A 23,671-nucleotide genomic window follows, 5' to 3' on the forward strand; every position below is an offset into this window, starting at 1 on the left:
TTTTGTACTTAGGTAATTTTAGTAGAAGTAAAAAAAAAAAAAGAAAAAAATCTGAAAGGTTTCAGATTTTAAATTACGTCCAAAGGGGCGTTTTTTTTTTTGACGTTTTGTGTGTTACCTTTGTTTGTTAAATATCATGTTCTTTACACTTAAATCAGAAAATTCAGTTCAACAGCACTGTCGAAAAATAATTTTAAAATGAGCATATCTTTTGAATTTCCGATACACAGTCTCGCGCGCTAGAGATGAAAAAAAATTTTTTTTTTTTTTTTCTGGTACAGTGTTCCCATGGCTCGCTTTGAAATCCTTGAGATTGTTAATCAAAAATTCGTTAAAGTTTTCTAAAATATGAAATTGGTAATAAAACAAATTCCAGATTTCAAATTTGGGCTTCCACATGCCCATATTCGTCGGAGGATTACGTCATTCAAAATTCGATGGCTCTATGTACCGTTGTTTTATCACAATGCGAGAAATATACATACATTTATGCAGATTTTTCATTATTTAATTTCTTCAAATATAATGCAGGACTCTAACATTTAGTGGCAACTGTTTGAAAAGTGAAACGGACATTTATTGTGATTCAACGCAAAATCGCGACGCGAAAACAATAGTCCTTCAGATACAAAGCCCCTTTGGACTAATAATAAGTAAAATTGTATTTTTCTTTGTAATGTAGCGCGAGACAAATTTTAAGAGAAAGCTATGCCGGGTAAAGTAAGAGTACAAAAGCAAGTGCATTTAACATTGAGTAAATGGGTACCTCAGTAATTTGGAGAGATATCGCCAAGCTGACAGAGGTTTGGGCGACTTATTTTGTCGCCGAATTTGGCGATCATTTGGCGACTTTTTGTCCGGTCTTTGCGTCACCGAATTATGTATGAAATTGAATAAGTGTAATTGACCACTATGTTAGCTGTAACCGTAATTCCACACTCTTATTGCTTTCCAGTAATTTCGAGAAGCAGAACGAGTTCGTCGTGAAATCGAATTAGTTTTCTCTTTAGAAGCACTTTGCATTGCATTGTGTTTAACGATGTTTTAGTAGTTTCAAGTGTAACTACTGAATATACTGCGTGATACTGTGAACACTTGGAAGAAAATTTCTGTGGAAAATTCCAGAGTTCTGAAATACTTCTTTTGGTAAAAATAAATTAACCTATTATTGAACATGTGCATTCAAGCTATTAGGAACCAATTCAATTACCAAACGATTCATTCTGTTACTGTAATGAATCAACGAAAAATATCAAAACGAAATTGATAGTAGCCCTTCTGGGCAAATTACCCCTTTGGTTTAATAAAAATATAAAAAGATTAAACAATTAGAAATGCGCGTCTTAGCTCCTGAAACATAAAATGTATTCGCACCGTTTGCCAAATCTGGCTTGATTCTTTCTCAATCCGGAAAAAGGATGCCAGTCCTTGTCCCATAATCTTTTCTAAAGTCCCAAGTGATGTCCGAAAAAATTCTTCAAGCTATTCTGCTAAAAACATACATTAATTTTTAATAATAACAATAAATGCCGCATATTTTTCGTATTTATTATGAAGCGAAGCCAATGTAAGACATAAGCGACAGAAATAATCAAGAGTTTTTTTTTTTTAAGTATTTGTGTTACCATTATTTATTAAACATTATGTTCTTCGCATTCAAACCACATAAAGTTCAACTCAACAGCAATACCACAAAATATTTAAAAACAGTTTATTTTTAAAATTTACTGCAGACAGTCTCGCGCACTGGAGATGAAAATGCTTTTTTCAATACAGTGTTGCCATTGTTCGCTTTGAAATCGTTGAGTTTGGTAATCAGAAATTCATTAAAATTTTACAAAATATGAAATAGATAATAAAACAAATTAGAAATTCAAAATTGCCTTTGTGTGGAGAACTCCATTATTCAAAATCCGAAAGCTCTAGGTACCGTCATTTTTTCACCATGCGAGAAACATACATACATTCATGCAGATTTCTCAATATTTAATTTTTTTTAATATAATACAGGGCGATAATATTTGGTGGCAACAATTTAAAAAGTGATTTCCCGTTTATACTGAAATTCCACAAAATGCTGTTTTGAGATTAATACCCCTTCTAAACTACCGCCTCTTTGGGATAATAATATTTTGATAATTACATCATTTAAAAGAGAAGAACAAAAATTTGCATTTAGAACCAACCGTTCTGTTATTTAATCACTACTAGAATTTAAAACAGATTTGACAACAGTTTAAAAACTAGAAAAGATACTCTTAGAATTCAAGTTAAGAAATACCAAAAATTAAAAAAAATTTACATACATTATTTTTTAATTTTTTAGGTACGTTCCAATTTTGTTTTTCTAACTTTATCGTCGTTCGTCCTCATGTCGAGATGGGTAATACAGCTAGCAATTTTAAAAAATATATATGCACAATATAACATTCTCTTAAGTGTATTTACATATATACTGCTATATGTTTCTATTTAATAATTTTTTTTTCGGAGTCCAAACTTTTCATCAGTATTGGTATTTCGGCTCCGGAGAAAACCTTTAAGTGGTCAAGCAATATAAACTTTTGCAAAAAATCGAAGCACCAAGAAGAACTTTTGCAATCGTGATGAAATTTGGTATGCAAAAACATCTTGATCCAACATGAAATGAACAGGTTTCAAGGCAAATGAACAGGAATTGCAGTCATATAGCGCATTTCCAGTACGCAATTCGCAAAGTATAAAACCAGTAACAGAGGCGGAAAATTTATCTTTTTTTGTTGCTGCCATTGTATTTCCGCGAAGGAGCAACCAAAGATGCCATTACAACGATATCGAAGACCTTACAGACAACTAAACGACTTCGAACGTGGTCACATTGTAGGGTTATGTGAAGCTGGGTGGTCATACCGAGCAACAGGCCGCCACCTGCAGCGTAAAGGCACTGATGTGCAAAGATGTTGGTAGCAATAGTTGCTACAAGAAAATTGCCGACGAAATGAAGGCTCTGAAAGACCAAGGATCACAAATGCGAGGCAAGATAGGATGATTGTTCGCCAGGCCCGAACCAACCCAACAGTATCATTGTCGACTATACACACTACAGCCATATCTATATCTTCGTCCACCATCTCACGGCGCTTGTCTGAAGCGGGGTTACGCTCACAGAGGCCATTAAAACATTTAGCTTTGATCCCACAACATCGGTGGAGTCGTCTGGAGTGGTGTCGCAGCCAATCATCATGGCTGCCATCAGACTGGCATCGTATAATGTTCAACGATGAATCCCGCTTCACTCTTGAAGCAGATGACCACCGTGTTCGTGTCTGGAAGAGGACGGGGCCAGCGGTCCCAGACAGCCTTTGTTTTACAAAAGTATACAGCCATAACCCCTGGTGTGATGGTATGGGGCGCTATTTTTTATTTCAGCAGGTCATCTTTAATCATGCTCCGTACATCTTTAACAGCTCCAAGATATATTGATACATCCTGCGGCCGGTTGCACTACCCTTTATGGCACGTCATCCTGGAGCCATTTTCCAACAAAATAATGCCAGGCCACCTACCGCTCGCATATCTCCAGGCTGTCTCCGTGCGGTTGATACTCTTCCTTGACCAGCAAGGTCACCAGACCTTTCACCAATCGAGCATGTCTGGGATATGGTAGGCCGCCAGATTCGGGCACCACAAAATATCGCAGATCTGGAGCGACAATTGATGAATGCCTGGCAGAATGTGTCGCAGGATGACATTAGGAACCTCTACCACTCCTTGAAGAATTCAAGCATGCATTGCCGCCAGGGGTGGTTCGACCAACTACTAATTTGAACACTCAATGGATGATTGTGAGCCATGAACAGGTACTATGACTTTGATTTTTTAATCATTTTATTTTCTGTATATGAGCTATATACATATTCAGTTTCATCAAAAACAACCACTTCCTTCGTGGTGCTTCGATTTTTTTCCAAAAGAGTATATATACAATTCCATGTATTTTCTTCTGGTGTGTTATCAATTGCAATTTGCGCCTTCGTATTTAATTTACTGCCTTTTAAATACATGAATAAATGACTGAAATGTGTAAAAACATTTTGTGAAGTTTAATATTAAGTTTATGTGTGCATAATTTCTTCTTCTATGTCATTCTATTTTTTCAAGGGTTGAACTTTCATTTCACTATAGCCTGGATATCTGTAGATTTAATTCTTGCCCTAAAATTCTATTCTAACGAGGTAACGCTGTATATTCTACTCTTATGGTAGAAAGCCCTCAAATGTTTTGCAGTAGCAAATAACCTAACATATAATTTATCTCCTTTAGAAATAAAATGCACAATTAAAGTATGCTATATATCTGATTTCTTTTGCAAATAGGCAAATATTCTCGAGTTGGCTTTTTTCACATGTTTGTTCGCTTCTGTACTTCTTTTGCAGACTGGTAAGTTTTTAGCCATATTATATAGAAACTGCCTATCTGTCTAGTACACAATTTTACGACAGAATTATAATCTATTATAATCTTATAATGTATTAAAAGAACTTTGAAAAATCATATTTATTGAAAGTTAAGACGCAATTTTTGTTCCATTATCCGTCACGACAAAGCAACAAGTCCAGTAGGATCATAGCCTCTATTGGTTTATCTGGCTTTCTTCCCTCTTTCGAGAAACTATTCAATAAACACACTATTTCAGAATTTCTTGAAAAAACATGGACGAGTCTTGGCTGTTGCCTGACATCCTTCCGAAAAACTAAGCAAAATGTCCTCCTAAAAGTTAGCTGAACGCATACTAATTACTGGGATGTAAATTTTAGAAAGCATAAGAAAGCACCTATTTAAAATAAAAAAAGAGCACTCTCCGTGACTCAAAAGACGATATAAAGCGATATAAAGCAGATAGATAACGCTCAGATGAATCCAATCTAAATCTGATGTATATTCAAACATTGATTAAGTTGAAGATAGCTACGAAGAATCAGGTTGTGATATTGATTCTGAAGGAAGCGATGAATAAGATAATTGTTATGCAAGTGAATAAGTAGCTGCTGTTGTTGTTAGTAAATTGATTTCGCTATAGTAAAATATTTAGTGAACGTATTTTAGCATTTAGATTTATTTATATGATTTTCATCGAATCAAAATGTTTTTAACATGTTGAAGGGGTATTACTGTTTCCAGTTAACGATTCCTTTTCACTCAAATAAAGATTGAAATTACTGACGATCAATGAAGCCTAAAGATTTTCGTTTAATTTTCATATTTTAAAAGTATGTTACTCATCAGAGTAATAAAGTGAATCATTTAAAAGTCCTTTTATCTGTACTTTTTTATAACATTTTGGGAAAAGGAATATTTTATACCAAAAATATAATATTTAATTATATAAAATGCATTTCTAACGGTATTATAATATGTCGCCTGCAAAATCCAACTCCAGTCTTTAAAATTGCTGGCGTTGAAAATTTTTTGTTTGAGTTTGAGTTTGGTAATAGTAATGAAAAAATTTTATATTTACGCACAAATCACAACACTGTATATATTTCTGTTTTCAAAATTTCATTCAAACGCAACGAAATATTTTCAAAATCTTAAGATTCTCCTGCTGTGAGGTATAGAGTCTTAGAATCTAAAAGGTGTGACAATTTTATACTGGGACATTGAAAAATATACATCTATTCTCGTTAACAGCCATAAAGTCTTTTTGACTTTTTCGCACAAGATAGAGTTACGAAACTCCATGAAAGAGATTGAGAAATGCCTTTCTATTCGTATGTATGTTCCTCGCACTGTGGGACAACTCCGGTATCTACAGCCACCAAATGGTCAAACACATGTAGCCCTCCACCCGAATATGCGCATCTCGAACTCTGAATTGGAGATTTCAAACTTGGTTTTTATTGATTTCCTAATTTCTCATATTTAATGCATATTTTTACAAATTCAGTGATTTAAAAGCAATGTTTTGCCACTCGAGAAATTTTCATTCTTTGGACATTTATCATTTAAGGGCATAAGATTTATCTTTGATATTGAAACCATACATTGCTTATTAAACTAAGCAAATTGAAAGTTATATACATTGTTCTCAATATTTTTAATTTATATTTTATTTTTTAGTAATATATATAATTAACAAAGCACTTAAATTTATTTAGATGTATTATCAATTATTTACATTTAATTGATAATGCGACTAAATAATATAATTTAAAATATATATAATTAATAATTTTTAGAAATATTTGTTTCATAAGAGTAATTAATTAAAGATACTTCTAACACTGTGTGCTACGCAACTGCAAAAAGCTCCTCTGTCTAACAGTGAGTTAGTTTATTTGCAGACTTCTAGAGAAAGTAATTTCAGTGTTGTAAGAAAGTTCGTAAGAAAGGATTCACATAAATTGCTAATAGTTTGTATTTCAATTTCCAAAACACAAAATTTTTAAAACTCCAGTTTATTACTTTCTACATAAGTAAATCTTTTTCATTATTAGCCCAAAGGAGCGTTAGCTCCGAATGGCTATTAGTCTCGAAATGGGATTTTGCGTTGAATCATCGGAAAAGGTTGAACCACTTTTCAAACCGTTGCCAACAAATATCATCGGCCTGTATTATTTTAAAAGAAATTAAATAAAGGAGAATCTGAATGAATGTAGCCATGTTTTTCATATACCGAAAAAACGACGGTACCTAGGGCCATCAAATTTTGAATAAGGTAATCCTCCGCTCGAACACTGGCATCTGGAAGTTCGAATTTTGAATTTCGAATTTGTTTTGTTATCTATTTCACATTTTGTAAAATTTTAACGAAAGTTTGAATAATAAACGATTTTGAAAATAGCAGTGGCAACACTGTAGAGAAGAAAAATTATCTCCAGCGGCCGAGACTATATATCAAAAATTCTAAAGATACGCTGTTTTTAAATATTTTGTGATATTGCTGTTGAACTGAATTTTATGTGTTTAAACATGACATTTAATAAATAAAGAAAAAAAAGCGTTAAAAAAACGCCCCTTTGAGCGTAATATAAAAAGGTTTTTTTTAGTCCAAATGGCGTTAGCCAGAAGGGCTATTAATTTCGTTTTGGCATTTTGCATTGTTTCACTTTCTGGTTTGATTCACCCCTCAAACTGTTGTCACTATTAAAAAAACTACAGCCCTGTATTATATTTAAAGAAATTAAATAATGAAGAATCTGCATAAATATATGTATGTTTCTCGCATTGTTATTAAATGACTGTACCTAGAGTCCCCAAGTTTTCAATCAGCACGAATATGAGCATCTGGAAGACCAAATTTCGAATTTCGAATTTGTTTTATCATCTATTTCATATTTTATGAAAGTTTTGATTAAGAACGACTTCAAAGCGAGCAATAACAACACTGTACGGGGACAAAAACTTTTTTAATTTACAGCGCGCGAGACTGTGTATCGGAAATTCTAAAGATATGCTCATTTTAAAATTATTTTGCGATATTACTGTTGAATTTAGTTTTATGGTTTAAGTGCGAAGAACGTTATATTTAATAAATAAAGGTAACAGACAAAACGTTAAAAAAACGCCCTTTTGGGCGTAATGTAAAATCTGAAAGCTTTCAGATTTTTTTCTTTTTTAGTTATTTTCAGACACTAAGCCTCTGAATATTTCTTTGATTTTTGTCTCAAATCCATAGTTTCAAAATAGGATGAATCAAATAAAGCAAGCTATATGGCAGTTTTGATGCGGTGAAGTGAAAATATACAAAATATTAACTTTTACAAATGTCTTTTATACAGAAATTTCTAGTCAGTTAAGTCATTCTTTAGCATATTAAAGATATTTTAATGATTTGTCCGCAATTACTAAACTGACTATATTCTGTTAGCAAGAATAATGGTAAGTTCTATTACACGATAAATCAGTTCACATACCAAAAGTCATAAAATTGTATAATTAAAGTTATATTCACTCAAAGCGAAATCATTGATTTTAAGAGTTGTAAATAAATTTAGTTCATGTATCCAAAGGGATACAAAAGATATATACAAGAATTTGAAATTCACGTAACCCATATATTTTAACCCCCCCCCAGGAGTGCTCTCCCTCAAAATTGGGAGAGGAAAATAGAAGTCCATCTTCTCTGGACACGACAACAACATATATTTTAATACATGAACTTTCATCATCCTGAAATGTGCAGATTATTAAAAAATACTTATTATTTATAAAATTATAAAACAGACTTACTTTTCATGTCAAATGCCCTGTTTCCAAATCCATAGTTTAACACCTTTTTACCACCAAAAAGTCCAAAATGTATAAGACCTTGAAATCTATTGGTCTCATGATCCAGTAAACCTGTATCACGAATACTTATATTCAATCCAGTCCTCACCGGTTTCACTACAGTCCATTCTTGGGTCAGCATGGCAGCACAAATTAGAGCAAACGTCACTATGTTTATCAGACACACCACACAAACTAAACATCTTTTAATATTGTCCATCGGAAAGTACGAAGGAAACATGATTGATAACTTCTGGTCGAGCTCTCTATCACATTTGATGAATTTTATATTGGTACGTAACAGAAATCCTTGCCTTTGTTGCCCATGCTGTCTCTCAAGTCTTCTTTCAATATATGATAAAGTTCTGAAAATAAAGAAGGGAATGGATCATGAGAAAATAATTGTTTAATTTTTGTAATAATTTTAAAACTCATTGCTCCGCAAGAAAACATTTGTAAAAATTAACTGTAATTACATAACAAACTGTTTTCATTTCGCCACAAATTCAATAAAACCTTTTTTGTTTTGTTTATCAAATTTTAAATCTGCTAACTGTCAGGTGAATTGTGAAACGTACATTAAAAATTTTTTACTTAGTACACGAATACCGATATGGAAAAGTGAGTGTGAAAATACAAATTTGAGTTTTAAAATTCTCCGAAAGCAAATCTAATTATATAACTTTTTTTTTTCATTTCGCCCCAAAATCAGTAAACATTTTATTGTTTTGTTTATCAAATTTTAAATCTGCTAACTTGTCAGCATTTTAAAATATGAATCCACATATCAGGTGAACGAAGAAATGTAATAAAATTTAGTTAGCACCAGAATGCATTTATACAAAATTCGCAAAAACTATTACATTTCAAATGTAATGAGAGCAAGTGGTCTAAAAGCTGGCAGTGAGTACAATAGAATTATTAACAAACACATGATGAATTGCATTTCATGGGAAAACGTTGCATTTTATTGGCATATTAATTTCATTAGGACTAATTTAGTTTACTTCTATTTGTTTATGCTTCTCAAATCTATATATATATATAAAGAGGAAAGTCTGTTTGTTTGTCCTCTAATAACTCAGTCACTACTTTAGCTATCGTCGCCACACTTTCTACGATTCTTTTCTGAGTCCTGAAAAAGGCCAACGTTCACTTAAAAAAAATCAGAGCTATTAATTAAAAACTCAGAAAAACGATAATTTTTGCCCTCATTTTTCCGAGTGGCAACAGTCTCGCAAGCTAGAGATGAAAATCTGCTTTATTTCGAAAGTTGTTGCCACTGCTCGCTTTCAAATCCTAGAGACTTTTTTACTTTTACACTGCTAAGGAGGACTACTGACCGGGAACAAGCCCTTGCAGTATGATGTCCGCCCTGCAGACATTTATTAAGTCTAATTTAAAAAAAAAAAAAAAAAGGACAGAGTCACATCTAGATAGGGAATACAAAGGACTACCTTGAATACATATGACATTCCTGATAGTATAGGTTACAAAAAAAAATAATAAATAAAAAAAAATACTTAGAAGTACAAAGCTGCATTGATACAAAACTGGTAAAGGTAAAACAAAAACAGTAAAATTTAAGACTAACATTGGAATTTCAAGCCTGCAGTCATACATCACACTGACTTACTATTATACACTTACTATAATTCCGCACATTACAACATATTATGCAATATATTACTATAATACTGAAAAACACACTAACATCCTAGAGACTGTTAATAAAAACATTTTTAAGTTTTACAATGAAATTAAAATAGCATCGCCAAACATTAAATACATTATTCCCGATTCCCAAAATTCGTGGGAAGCCATTTCGACTATTCCCATCTTCGTACGATTTTAATCAGCCGAAATATTAATTAAGAACTCTGAAAGCGCTAATTTTCGCACTCATTTTTCCGAGTGGCAACAGTCTCGCGCGTTGTAGATAAAAATGCTTTATTTCGAAAGGTGTTGCTACTGCTCGCTTTCGAATCGTAGAGTTTGTTAATTAAAAATTTGTAAGTTTTACAAAATCTACATATATATATATAAAGAAAAATGTCTGTTTGTGTGTTTGTTTGTTAGCGTTATTGATTTCTGATCAATTATGATCATTTTTTGTCACATTTAATCGATTAAAATAAGTGAAATATTTAATGGCACTAGAGCTTTTAGGAATGAATAGAAAGACGTAAAATAATTAAAAACTGCTTGCCATTGTTGCTGATATAATGAGAGAGAATTAGCTTATTTTTCTATCGAAAGTTTTGATATGATTCCATATCGCAGCAGACTGAAAATTATATGACTATGAATCGTGTTTTTTGCACCGTTATTAGAAAAGGATTACAGCGGTACTGTTCCTTCTGTTGTTAGATGCATTACTCTCAATCTAATTTAACTGGCATTGGGTACTTTCGCTAGTAGTTAATAAAGTAAGAATATATTCAAATAATTAAAAGCCGAACTGAGCTTATATCAAGATTTTTTTTTTTCAAAGAAATTTTTTTTTCTCATGGAGGGTACAAGTTCTCAACAGACATTGGCCACTACGCTAGCTATACGCCATTAGACGTTGGCTGGAAGCAGTGGTCACTTTATTTTAGAGGCAATTAATAGGTGGGCCACCGTTGATTCCTATGAAAGAATAAGTAATTTATACCATTCTTTCTCCGTAATTCGAACCCGAGCACTTCGGCACAGCATTCAGAATCACTAACCACTTTGCCGTCTGGGGAATGTTTTCAAAAAAACTTTTATATAGGTTTTTACGCCTGGAACTTATCTGTTTCTCCAAATTTCTTGTTTCTTTTATTATTCTAAAATTCACAAACTATGCCCGTTCCAAGTCGTGAGTTTGCATTTCTATTGATTTCAGTTGCAAACATTTCTTATGTTAATTTTTAACAGTTCGAGGTCATAAATATTTCATAGAAAATATCAGAATTCTGGTGCATAAATCCCAGCCCACATTTTTTTCGCAATGCAGTCCACCAACGGACAAATGGATAGGTTCACTGGGCAATAATTTCACCTAGGCTCAAATTCCAGCAAAAGGGGCGCTACATGAACACTTTTGTGATTTTTTACGTTTGCAATGTGGATTGAGATAATTTTCTTTAGAAAGCCTTCCACAAAGGCATCCCCGCACTCAATCAGGTAACCTTAGTGTGTTTTGCTGTAATCTAAGCCACAAAAATCAACAACAAGCGTCTTCTCTAAACAGCAATATTGTAGATTCATAATTTTGGGAAGAATGCTTAATAACTGTCCTCTTTACTTCCCTGGTACGAAGTAAAGGATCTACTGTAAAAATTTTGGTTATCAGATTTCAAAAGAAATATCGATTTTGACCATTCCTGAACCCATTTTGACCAGTTCCGTTATGATATCTCTACGTACATCGCGTAACTCAGATTATCAACGAAAATATCCATTTTGACTATCCGAGAATCCCTTTTGAGTAGGTTCGGCATCACCGTCTGTACGGAAGACATATCTAGCTTAACTAAAAAACGATTCGCCGTAGAATATTGAAATTTTGTATATAGGAGTGCTATAACATCTAGTTCTGCACTTCCATTTTTTATTAAAATAAACTTATGCAAAAGTCCACTTGGCATTTCTTGAATTTTTCAGAATTTATAATCCAAATTTTGTATTTAACCATCATACGATTGGTAACAATGCTACAATCAAAAGATATGCGGGTGCTGGTAGGTATAGCGGATATTGTACAAGTACATAAACATTACATATAATACCCATTACAATATATAACGGATTGGGATTAATAATTGACCTGAAAAATTTTCTTAAAACGGTCCATACACCCTCAATATTTACTTCTTTGTACGAAGTAAAAGAAATATTGCATTCGCGAAAAATTTCGTTTTCCAGATTTCGATGGAAATATCCATTTTGATTAGTTCCGTCATAACACCTATATGCGCGTTTATCGCATAACTCAAAAAAGATTAGCCGTAAAATATTTGAAATGCTATATTTGGGATTGTTTCGATATACAATTGTACACCTCACCTTTTGGTTGCAATCGGCTGCGACAAAAGGGCACATTACTCGAAGAAATCCTTAAACACAGTAAAAACATGTTACAAATGTAAATTAGAAATTTAGCAACTTTCCAGAATTTTGTTTCTGTTTTCATTTTATTGATGGTTACAACATAAGAATTCAAAAAACTATGTCCATTCCTTATCTATCTAATATTATGTTCAAAAAACATAATATTAGAAAGATAAAAAGATTTCCATTTATTTACACTCATGTCCATAAATTAAGGATAATGCAAAATCAGGCAAAGGAAGAGTTAGAAGCAAAACAAATTTAACTTATTTGTAAAGCTTATTTATTAAACAAAAGGTAAAGAGCAAAAAAAGATGCTATATGTTTAATATTATTTAAAAAATTAGCGATTTTGTCTCCCTGGAGCAAATTACAAAAAAAACCTATTTACAAAAAATCAATATTACATGGTTGGTATGATTGTTAATACATTGTATGTCTACCAGACGATGCAATAAGCCCGTACAACGCCTAGGCATGCTGAGTATCAAATTATGGATCTGATCTTGGCGGATATTACACCACTCAAAACGCAATGCTCTCCGAAGTTCCGGTAGACATGTAGGAGGAGGTTGACGGGCTGCAACTCGTCGTCCAAGCATTTCCCACACGTACTCTACTCGATTCAAGTCCGGTGAAAATGCTGGCCAGTCTATACGGGTGATATCCTCCGATTGAAGGCATTCGCTTACGATGTTTGCACGGTGAGGACGGGCGTTGTCATCCATAAACGCAAATTGTGCCCCCATGGCGCCCCGAAACAAACGTACATGTTGTTCCAGAATGACGTCCCGATAGATTTGGCTTGTAATGGTTCCAATTTGAACATGCAGGTCAGTTCTGGAACCCAGAAAAATTCCACCCCAAACGAGCACTCCTGCACCACCGTAACGGTGTCGTTCGATGATGTTTTCTTGGTGGTAACGGGTACCATGAGCTCTCCATATAAAAGTCCGGCGAGAATCAGACTGCAAGCTAAACCTGGACTCGTCGGAAAACATCACACAAGCCCATTGTTGCCGTGTCTACAATGCATGTTCCCTACTCCAGGCTAACCGCAGGCGACAGTGAGTTGCAGTACGTGGAACGCATCTGACAGGTCTACGAGCATATAGCCCAATCTGCCCTAAGCGTCTGTACACGGTCTATCTTGAAATTGTCATACCAGTGGCTGAAGAGAGCTGACGAGACAGGTCTGAGGCTGTGCTCCGCCTGTTTTTTTTGGCAGTAACTGCCAAATACCGGTCCTCATTCGGCGTTGTAACTCTGGGGCGACCTGTGCTGTAACGTGTACTCACATTACCATCATCTTGGAATCGTTGCCAAAGCCTGGAGATGACACTCTGGGCAATTCCAAGTTCGTCTGATACTTCCAGTTGGGTACGCCCACATTCCAGACGACCGATAATTCTACCACGTTAAAAATCATCCAAATGCGTCCTTTGTGTCATAACTATTCGGTTATTGCACTGAAATGCTTATAAAGCGCATGTGAACAATTTTACTTCTTTGCCTGTATTCCTTATATATCACTCTCTTACACTCTCGTCATTGTAACGTACCATCGGTGACATCTGGTTACTTCCTGAAATTTCCATATGATTCTTGAAGATGTGTGTAGTGATTTTACAGGTGATATATTTATTTTAGAGTTCGATTTCCGCATGACTCCGAATTATCCTTAATTTATGGACATGAGTGTACATAAAGGAATTTTTACACTGTAAAAAAAAAAGGTCGTTCTTTACAGGCAAATGTTTGTAAAGTTACAGAAATGAAAAAGTTACACAAGAATTTCCTGTAATGTGAACAGTTGGAAAGCGATCTGTGGCGAGTACAGATATATTGCGTCTAGCATTACAGATAATGTTTCAGAAGTCGCGCGGAAGAATCACGTGACTGACTGGAGATCAGCCAATCAGGAGAAAGGTCTTTGAAAGCTAGTTGCAATATGCCGGAGGTAAGTAAGTTACAATTACTGTTTGAAATATTTTTTGTTCATTTTATGCAGATTATTCTTATGCACATTGCACTGTTATATGTATTGAGTAAGTATTTTAACGTTTAAGCTTTGCTATTAAGTAATATCAGTGTTCGTAATCTCTAATGAGTTGAAAGAGTACAAAATATTTATTCCAAATGCAGATCTAATACTATTATTTTGTCATTGTGCATCCGATAAATTACACCTTAATTGACCGTATTATTTATAACTAATTATTCCAAAATTTAATCACTATTGTGGTATTTAATTGGAACAATAATGTGGTTGTTGAAAACAAAATTAATCATGTTAGCGTTCGTTTGCAATCGTCGGACCACAGAACGTTTGACATCTTTTTCCCAACAGGTCTTGCGAGAAAAGTTTATGTAAACATTTAGAATTCTGAATGTAATGTATATATTTTTTGCTTTACTACGTTTAGTTTATTCTTTTTCTAAGATTACCTGATTAATTATACTTTGTTTATAATTCAGTCTTATATGTTTATGTACGAGATGTGTTGTGAATTAAAATTACAAAAACTTAACAATGCGGTCTTGAGAGAATCTCGTTTATTCTTTACTGTAATAATATTTTTTCCATGGTATTAATTTCTTACGATAAGGTTATAATTCCAAAATGAAGTAATTATATTGATTAAAAATATGTCGCATCATACTTTTCGTAGTGTTTTATTTTGCTAACTAGATGACTTATTTCATATATTTTAATATACCAATATCAACAGGGGAAAGATGGAAATGACCTAAAATATTGCTTTAAAAATTCGTTAAACTAGTTATAAACGAAAACTAAAATTTTGTACATTATTTCCAAAAATATCATTTCATTAATATTTTATAAATGACAAAATTTATTATATTGTATACATACTTATAAGTTTTTAAACATTTTAATGTAGAATTTATATTTATGTTTATTTTATTTTGCTCAATTTTAATACAGTTTTGAAGTATGATAGTCTTGTTACTAGGATAGCATACAGTGTCTCACAAAAGTGATGGGACACTTGTGCTTTACAAAAGGAAACTGCAATAAAATAAATTAAAAAACATGTAAACATTTTTTGTGGGTGTGTTTCATACTTAAATTTAGTAACAATTATTACATAACATATATTTTCTCAAAATATTAAAATATTAATTTAATAAAAATACAATTGTTTTGAAAGAAGCAAAAAATGCCTCACATAAGTGATGGGACACCATTAGATACTACTACATACTACAATAAAAATATTTTTTGGGGTTTTTATTTTTACTCAAAAGCAATTGACAATAATTTATAAAATCGTCTGCAGTATTTCTCTCCAGTTTGTTGTGGATTTTTTGTGTTTTTTAGCTCTGTGCAGCCATGAATGCTAAACGAAAAGAAACTTTGCCTGAAATTCGAAAATTAGTTATTAATTTGCATATTGAACATGGAAAATCTATTAGAGAAACTGCTGAAACAGTTAACTTGAGTCATTTAACAGTTTTCAATATCATTAAACGATATAAAAATAATCATATGATTCAGGATAAAAGAAGACCTGGCCGACCATCAAAGCTATCCAATGGAAGAAAGCGAATTATCGTTCGAAATATTAAAACAAAATCTAAGAATGAGTGCTCCTAAAGATTTATATGGAGAGATTGTTAATCCTGAGACTATTAGAAGAGTAATTTGATCTGCTGGATATCACGGTAGAGCAGCCAGGAAAAAATTCTTCGTAAGTGAAAAGAATAGAAAACTCAGACTGGCTTTCGCAAAATCCAACATAAATAAGAATTCTGATTACTGAAATGAAGTTATATTTGCTGATGAGAGTAAATTTAATATATTTGGTTCTGACGGTAGAATCTTGGTGTGGAGAAAACCCAGGGAAGAATTTCGCAAACGGTGCCAACAGTAAAACATGGTGGAGGAGGAGTTATGGTATGGGAGTGTATGTCATCCGCTGGAGTTGGTAATTTTGTTTTTATTGACAGTATAATGGATCAGTACAAGTATACTGACATTTTAAATCAAAATTTAAAATCTTCAGCATGAAAATTGAACCTTCATAACGATTTTTAATTCTACCAGGACAATGACCCCAAACACACTGCTTTGAACGTTAGACTCTGGCTGCTGTATAACTATCCTGAAATAATAAAAACACCACCACAATCTCCAGACTTAAATCCCATAGAGAATATTTGGCAAGAATTGGAATCAAGAATTCGCAAACACACCATTTCTTCAAAACAACAATTAAAATCGGTGCTTCAAGAAGAATGGAGTAAAATCACTCCAGAAATCACAAAAAAATTAGTGGAATCCATCCCAAGAAGATTAAATCATGTTTTAAAAGTAAAAGGAAATCCAACAAAATATTAAAACCTTTTAAAAAGTAATTTTTTTGGATAAATATTTGATGGAAAAGTAAGTGTCCCATCACTTATGTGAGCCATTTTTTGTTCCATTCTAAACAATTGTATTTTTATTAAATTAATATTTTAATGTTTTGAGAAAATGTATATTATGTAATAATTGTTACTAAATTTAAGTATGAAACACACTCACAAAAAATTGTTACATGTTTTTTTTAAATTTATTTTACTACAGTTTCCTTTTGTAAAGCACAAGTGTCCCATCACTTTTGTGAGACACTGTAAATCTACTAATACAAATTTAATAAATTTCTTGACAAATGTTTCTCTTATTCATGTAGCATAATATATAAATCATAAAATAAGTTTTCTTAAAAATAAATAATGATTGTTTGTTGGAATTTAAAACAGTTCTGTATGTCAGTATTAAAAATAGAATAATAATAAAATTTTAATGAAGCATTGATTTTAGCATTAACAATGTATATACGATAACTTGTATATACACATGAATACAATAGAAGCTACTTTTCCTTACAAAGCCGTCCATGAATATATACTTCCCTTTAGGCTGATAGCCTTTGCATGCTTTGCCATATTATATGAATCCAAATGATGCAAATATGCAAAATATTTTACTTTCTTTGAACGTTAATGCAGGAAATAAACTTCAGTACATTTGTAAACTACATTAGTTCACTTATAGCTTGGCATTTAATTGCCAATGATTTACTCTTCCAAACTAATGCAGAATTCAGATATCTTTCAAATAAAAGAAAATTATGACGATCTTATTTTTAGACATATATATATGAAGATTTATTTTTTAATATTATTTTAAGTTAACCAAATTAAGATACTATTCGGTTTTGAGGTCCGTAAAAAATCGCCAAACTATTGTTGATGCCAGTGCTGCCAAAAATAATTGCTGCAACCCTAACGCAAGAAAGGAAGTATAGTAGTAAATAACTATTTAAGATTGATGTTTTAATTTAGATGAAAGGTTAATTTCATATCATACTTTTTTATTATTATAGTTTATATAAAAAAGGCTAAACATGACTGAATGAAAGCATAAGAGTAAATAACTATTTCATATCATTATTATAACTTATATAAAAATTGCTAAACATAATTGAATGGATGCCTGCGTTGTTATTTCGCTACCGAGTTATCGCTAAAGCATAATTTCAACTCGTTGGTTGTTCAAACATAATTTTCTATAATGAATGATGCCTTTTCTTTGAAAAAATTCTCAGTTAAAGTGCAGAATCGCCCACTTATTTGTTTGCCGCTTTTTACAGGGGTAAAAACAATTGGATTTTGTCAATTTTCCTTTACTTTTTAAGTGAAAATAGGTCGATGTGTACATAGATAAAGTCAAGAGTGTGCAAAGTGCCATTTTTGTGCAATTCTGGGATTTTTTTTTTAAGTGAAAATAGGTCGATGTGTACATGGATAACGAGTATGCGCAATTCTTAAAAACGCTTCAAGCAGTGGGTGATTCTACCACTTTACCCAAAATTCTATTGCAGACTTTTTGTCATGGGCAATTCTCAAGTTGTTAAATCCATAGGATATATATATATATATATATATAAAGGATTTAAAAATTAAACTAGTATTTCAATGGCGTCTTAATATATAATAAAGACTTAATATATATAAGAAATATAGAACTGTATAAACTTACGCAATCTGAAATCAGCGCGTACGCTAGATTTGGCGCTTTTGCGCATACATTTTCGCATCAATTTTTTTACGGTCCTCAAAACGGAATTGTACCCAAATTAATTTCAAATTTAAGTAAGTAATCATGCTTTTCAGTAGCATTAATCTTGGAAATCTTAAATTCAATAACTGAATGCAATATTTCTTGTTAATAAAAGAAAAGCAATGTTATGAAAGACTAGCCAAGTGGATTTGCAAGTTCTAATTACGAAAGGTCCCATACTCTAAGGGGACATTTTTAAAAATACTTAATTTTTAAAAAAGTATTTAATGTAAAGCTTCCAAACTTTACACATGTGGAATATTAATTCTATATATTTTATCTCATTCTTATTTTATTGATTAATTTCATAGCATTTCGTGTGACACTAGTAGTAATTATTAATTAAATTTTATGCAGTTTCTGATCTATGTTTTGATTTTGATATTAATTACGTAAGGTTACATAAGGTTTAAAATTATGTAAGGTACAAAAACCTTCTGCATCTATTAATAGATGCAGAAGTGAATGAAATTATGCTAGTGAAATTTTTTAAAATCAAAAACAAATTTCTGTGGAAAATTAAAGTTATAAATTCTAAATGCAAACAAAGGAGTGAATTTGAAAGTTATCAAATAAGCCAAAGTGTTAGTAATTTTTGCAGTTTTGCAGAAGAATTTGGTACTTTTCCGTTTCGCCGGCACAAATCTCGCCAAGCAGACTTTATTGGCGACAACATACAGTATACACATAAAAAATATTTAAAAAATTTTAGTTCTAAGAATTTTTTTTTTTTTTTTTTTTTTTTTTTTTTTTTTTGAAGGCATAAAAATTTTAATATCGCTTCAAATTTTATAAAAATCCAATAAATAAAGACAATAAATTTGTAAAAAGACATTAAGAATTTACTATGCTTTCATGGTTCAACATCCTGATTCGCCGGTTCATATCACGTGACCCCAAGCGATCTCGTCTCACGTAAACTACTCTACAAAAGTCTAATGCTCTCAGTAATTATCTACATTAATTTCAAGTTTAAATGCAAGAAATATTTCAATTCGTACGAATAGCTTACTCAGAAATTATGTAAAACTGCAGTGCTTTACTTCGCTAATGCATTTTCATTAGAATTGATGAATTTAACCCTTGACTTTACCTTTTCTATATTTTCGGCTTCGGGTAAGCGCTGTGATTGCATCCTAATTGACTTAATTACCAAAAATGGCCTTAGACATAAAACTGAACTATCTGATAAAAATTCTATGTAATTATATGTCAGTATTGAAAGAAACAATCAATCTGATAAGAAAAAGCTGCGACTTGTTTTGAAAATGAGGCGTAAAAGGTTACCAGCGAGAATATTCCATTTGGCATCGGTTGTACCATTATTGGCGAATTTATCGCTTGCGCCGGCAAAACGGAAAAGTACGAAGAATTTTTATACTTTGCAGAATGGGAATATGATGTTTGATTCTGTTAATATTAATTATTACAACTGAATTACTGCAACTTAAACACGTAATTTAGCTTAAAATTTATTTGAACTTAATTTTCTAATTAATTTTGATTATGTATATTTCATGCGTCATAAGTATTTAAAAATGAACTTAATTCTCATCCTATTTATTAACACATTTTTTTTAAAGAAGAAAAAGTCACATTTGTTTTGTTTAGTTGTTGCAAATGAAGCTACATGCCTATATATAGAGGGAGAAAGAGGAGTTATGTTTACTTGCACACTTTTTTCTTCCTCTTTACTAATATTATAGTATGAAAATCTAGGGGGAAATTAAGCACAATCAATTTAAATTTGAAGGATATGATTACAATTACAGTAAGATCATAACCAATCAAAAATATTTATGAATGAATTACTGGCAACTATCATAATATTATTATTTAACATAAACCTACATTGCAATAAGAATAGTAATATTAAAATTTCAGTATCTGATAATAATAATTTTCATTCCTACTTCCCTATACCTTGAATTTCACTCTTATTATTGTCCACTGCTACTCCCTAGACTTCAAAGCATTTAATGCATCCATAACTGCAATTTGTGTCGTCTTATACAGTATGCAAGTTATAACCGTTCCGTTTGTACTACCACGAGCAATGATCTTCGTAATTACCGTATTGCGTTGCATATTCCACCCCACCCAGCTTTATAACCAGATTCTGAAAATTTAAAAAATATTTGCATAATTTTCCCCTTTTTAATGCATTCAGAAAAGGAACATCCCAAGATTTTAAAATGGATTTATCGACATGATGATTGTTTTCGTCATACTAACAAAGGCAAATTTTTGCACACTAAAGGCCTCGTTGAACCTTTCTCTTCTAATTGTTGAATATTATGTCAGCCTAATACAAAAAAATGATCTATGATAGTGAAAGCAAATACCAACTGCCATTCACTGTGCATTTTTGCCGTATCAGCTGCATATTCACCTTCTCTAATTATTTATGTATGATCTGAGGCCTAAGGAGAAGCAAGAATAACAATGAGAATGAGAGAAATTCAAATTATAGAAGTAGAAATGAGATAACTTATTAGATGTTGCAATAATGTGTATTATTTTTTAAATATAGGCTTCTTTTAAAGAAATATTTTGATAGTTGTAGTTTATCCATGATTACTTTTCATTTGTTATATTCTTACTGTGACTGTGTCTTTTGGAAAATAAATTATTCGCCTAATTTTTCCCTCTCAATTATCGGAAGATAAAATTAGGAAAAATAAGTGGGAATATGGCATCAAGAGCATTAGATATCCCCATTTTCTTGAAGCTGTTCACTATTAGTGTTTCATCAATGATAGGCCATGCACCCAAAATCCGCTAGCAAATCAGTTAGATGAAAACGACCCCTACGCGGACGAAAAATTTCAGGTAACTCGTTTTATGAGCGCCTTAAGGAAGGCAAACATTACCTAAATCATTAAAGCAGTTTCAGAATCCTGTGCTAAAAGAAAGCTAGGGGGGAAATGTTGTCTGAGTCCCAGTGATTCATTTGAACCAATATGTAATATTGTTTTAGAAATTTAAGGTAATAAATATAATATTTTTCGAATGCTAGAACAGTTCGAAAAATTTATTCAAGTTATGTATTCTGAATATAAGTATACTGTATATTATATTTATTACCTATGATGGCTTCATTTCTGAAAGATTTGCACATTCGCTGTTTTTGTACAATGAACTAAGCTTTTTATACGTGATTCCTGAAGATTTTGATCTTCAATAATAGTGGGCATCTTAGAGAAGTTATGTTTACTAATTAGTTATTTTATGAGGAATGCTGGTTAAATTTAAAAAGTGATTGACTGAGGTAGCTTGTCGTAATGAGACGGATCATTGTAATCCAATATTTTAAAGAATTTAAGCTGTTCTTAATTTCTTAAGATATTATAAAGAAATATGATTATAAGTACATGTTTAAAACATCTATTAAGATTATTTTATAAGCTCTTTTTAAAAGCATGATTATGATTTTAAAAGAAATGTTTTTTCTTTATTTAGGAGACATGGTTTACATGTGCAAAGAGGAAAAACCATTCATTTTTAACAAGCAGTCGAAACGAATTTTTATGAAATGTTATATTGTGTTAATTTTTAATTAATTCTTTTTTCGGGTTTTTATATAAAGTTTATGAATTAAGTAATAAATTATTTTTACTTCTGTATTTTAATTAGCATATTGTTTGCTTCATAGTGTTTCACAATAAAATTATAAATTCAATAAACTTTCTTAATTAACATGCTGTAATATATATATAGGGCATAAAGTTTGTTTTCTGTTGTCACATGTATAGTTCACAATTTTGTATGTAAATCTCTAAATTTATAAAAAATTGGAATACTTTGTTACTTTATACTAAATGGTCAATATTAAGCTTAGATTTATTACATATCATGTTTGTAAAAAATTACAGGTAAAATTAAAATACATTAAATTTTAAGCCAAACTGAAGTATTAATTTTTTAAACAAATCTGTTAAAGGCATAATTGTATTAAGTATTAGGAATTTTGATGGAAGCAAGGCTTTACAAATTAAGGTTAGTTGGTGAAGTTTTATGCTTATTCAAAAAGTATGACATTAGGTTTTTAATGAAAGACTTCTATCTATTAATTCAAAGGAAATTATTTGAAGGTAAGGTAAAAAAGTTAAACATTTACCATCTATTATTTCAAACAATAGCAGACTGTTGACAAACACTTAGTGCAGATAAGAATAAAAAGATTAGTTGGACGTTGTAATTCAAGTGTATAAACAAAATTTTGAATTCCTTGTAGTAACAAAAGGAGTTCATTGCTATGTTGAATTCTTTAATTTACTGAAAATGTCATTTTTTAGAAGGAGAGAATATAATATTTTTTAAACATGAAGAACAGCTGTTCTGAGTTCTTCAAAGAAATATTTCACAAAGTGTCTTTTACTGTAATAATATGATCATATCAACATGCAACACGTTTACTCATATAAGTTAAATCTAAAGCAACATGTTTCTATTTTAGCTAAAATTACTAAAAAGGAAGTTGTAGAACATATCTTATTAATTTAAACTAAAACATGCAAATAAAACATACTGTTTTTATTTTCAGCTATTTTATATGGCAAATATTAATTCCAGATGCCTTTCCATTATTTTATGTAAAGGTATTATTTTAAGTATGTTATAACATAATGATTTAATGTAAGGAGTAGCATATCGATTTGAACTTTTAAATTAATTAAATGATAATATGAAAAGCCTCTCAATAATATCAGATATAAGTTTCTCTTCATAAAACAAAAATACTCTGAAACAGAATAATGTTTCCTTTTGAAAAAGAACATTGAATGCTGTTGAAAGCACATCTTTTAAATTAATGCTATTCTGAGGTCATATTGGCTAATTTAAAAAGCCAAACTATTATGATTCACTTGCAATATCTGTATGTATATATATATATATATATACATACATATATCATTCTTTTACTCAAAACATATTGATTTCAATATATTTTATTATAATAAGCATCATTTTAGACAAAACATGTATTACTTTTATAGACATATACTTTAGTATTTACCTATGAAAAATATATTCTAAATGCATAATTACTTAATGGGATATTAGAAGGAAATAATCTGAAACCTTTACGGATACAGCAATTGGAATTTTACGTAAGAAAAGTATCTTCTACTCACATAATAACTTGCTATACTAAAAAGGAAGTACAAGCAAATAATCTGTAACGGTTACAGATATATCTGTTGA

General features: G+C 31.4%; 1 protein-coding gene across 1 annotated transcript in view; it reads right to left on the reverse strand.

Moving 5' to 3' along the window:
* LOC118204807 (uncharacterized) overlaps positions 1 to 23,671 on the reverse strand; it is a 130,834-nt gene that overhangs the window by 100,124 nt on the left and 7,039 nt on the right. Inside the window, exon 2 of the mRNA XM_085820364.1 lies at positions 8,212 to 8,615. Coding sequence (XP_085676490.1) covers positions 8,212 to 8,491 — 280 coding nt within the window. The 5' untranslated portion in view covers positions 8,492 to 8,615. The remainder of the gene's footprint in view (positions 1 to 8,211; positions 8,616 to 23,671) is intronic.

Source organism: Stegodyphus dumicola, chromosome 1 (assembly GCF_044657685.1).
Source record: "Stegodyphus dumicola isolate Sdum_Otavi_A_Nest chromosome 1, ASM4465768v1".
NCBI classification, from domain to species: domain Eukaryota; kingdom Metazoa; phylum Arthropoda; class Arachnida; order Araneae; family Eresidae; genus Stegodyphus; species Stegodyphus dumicola.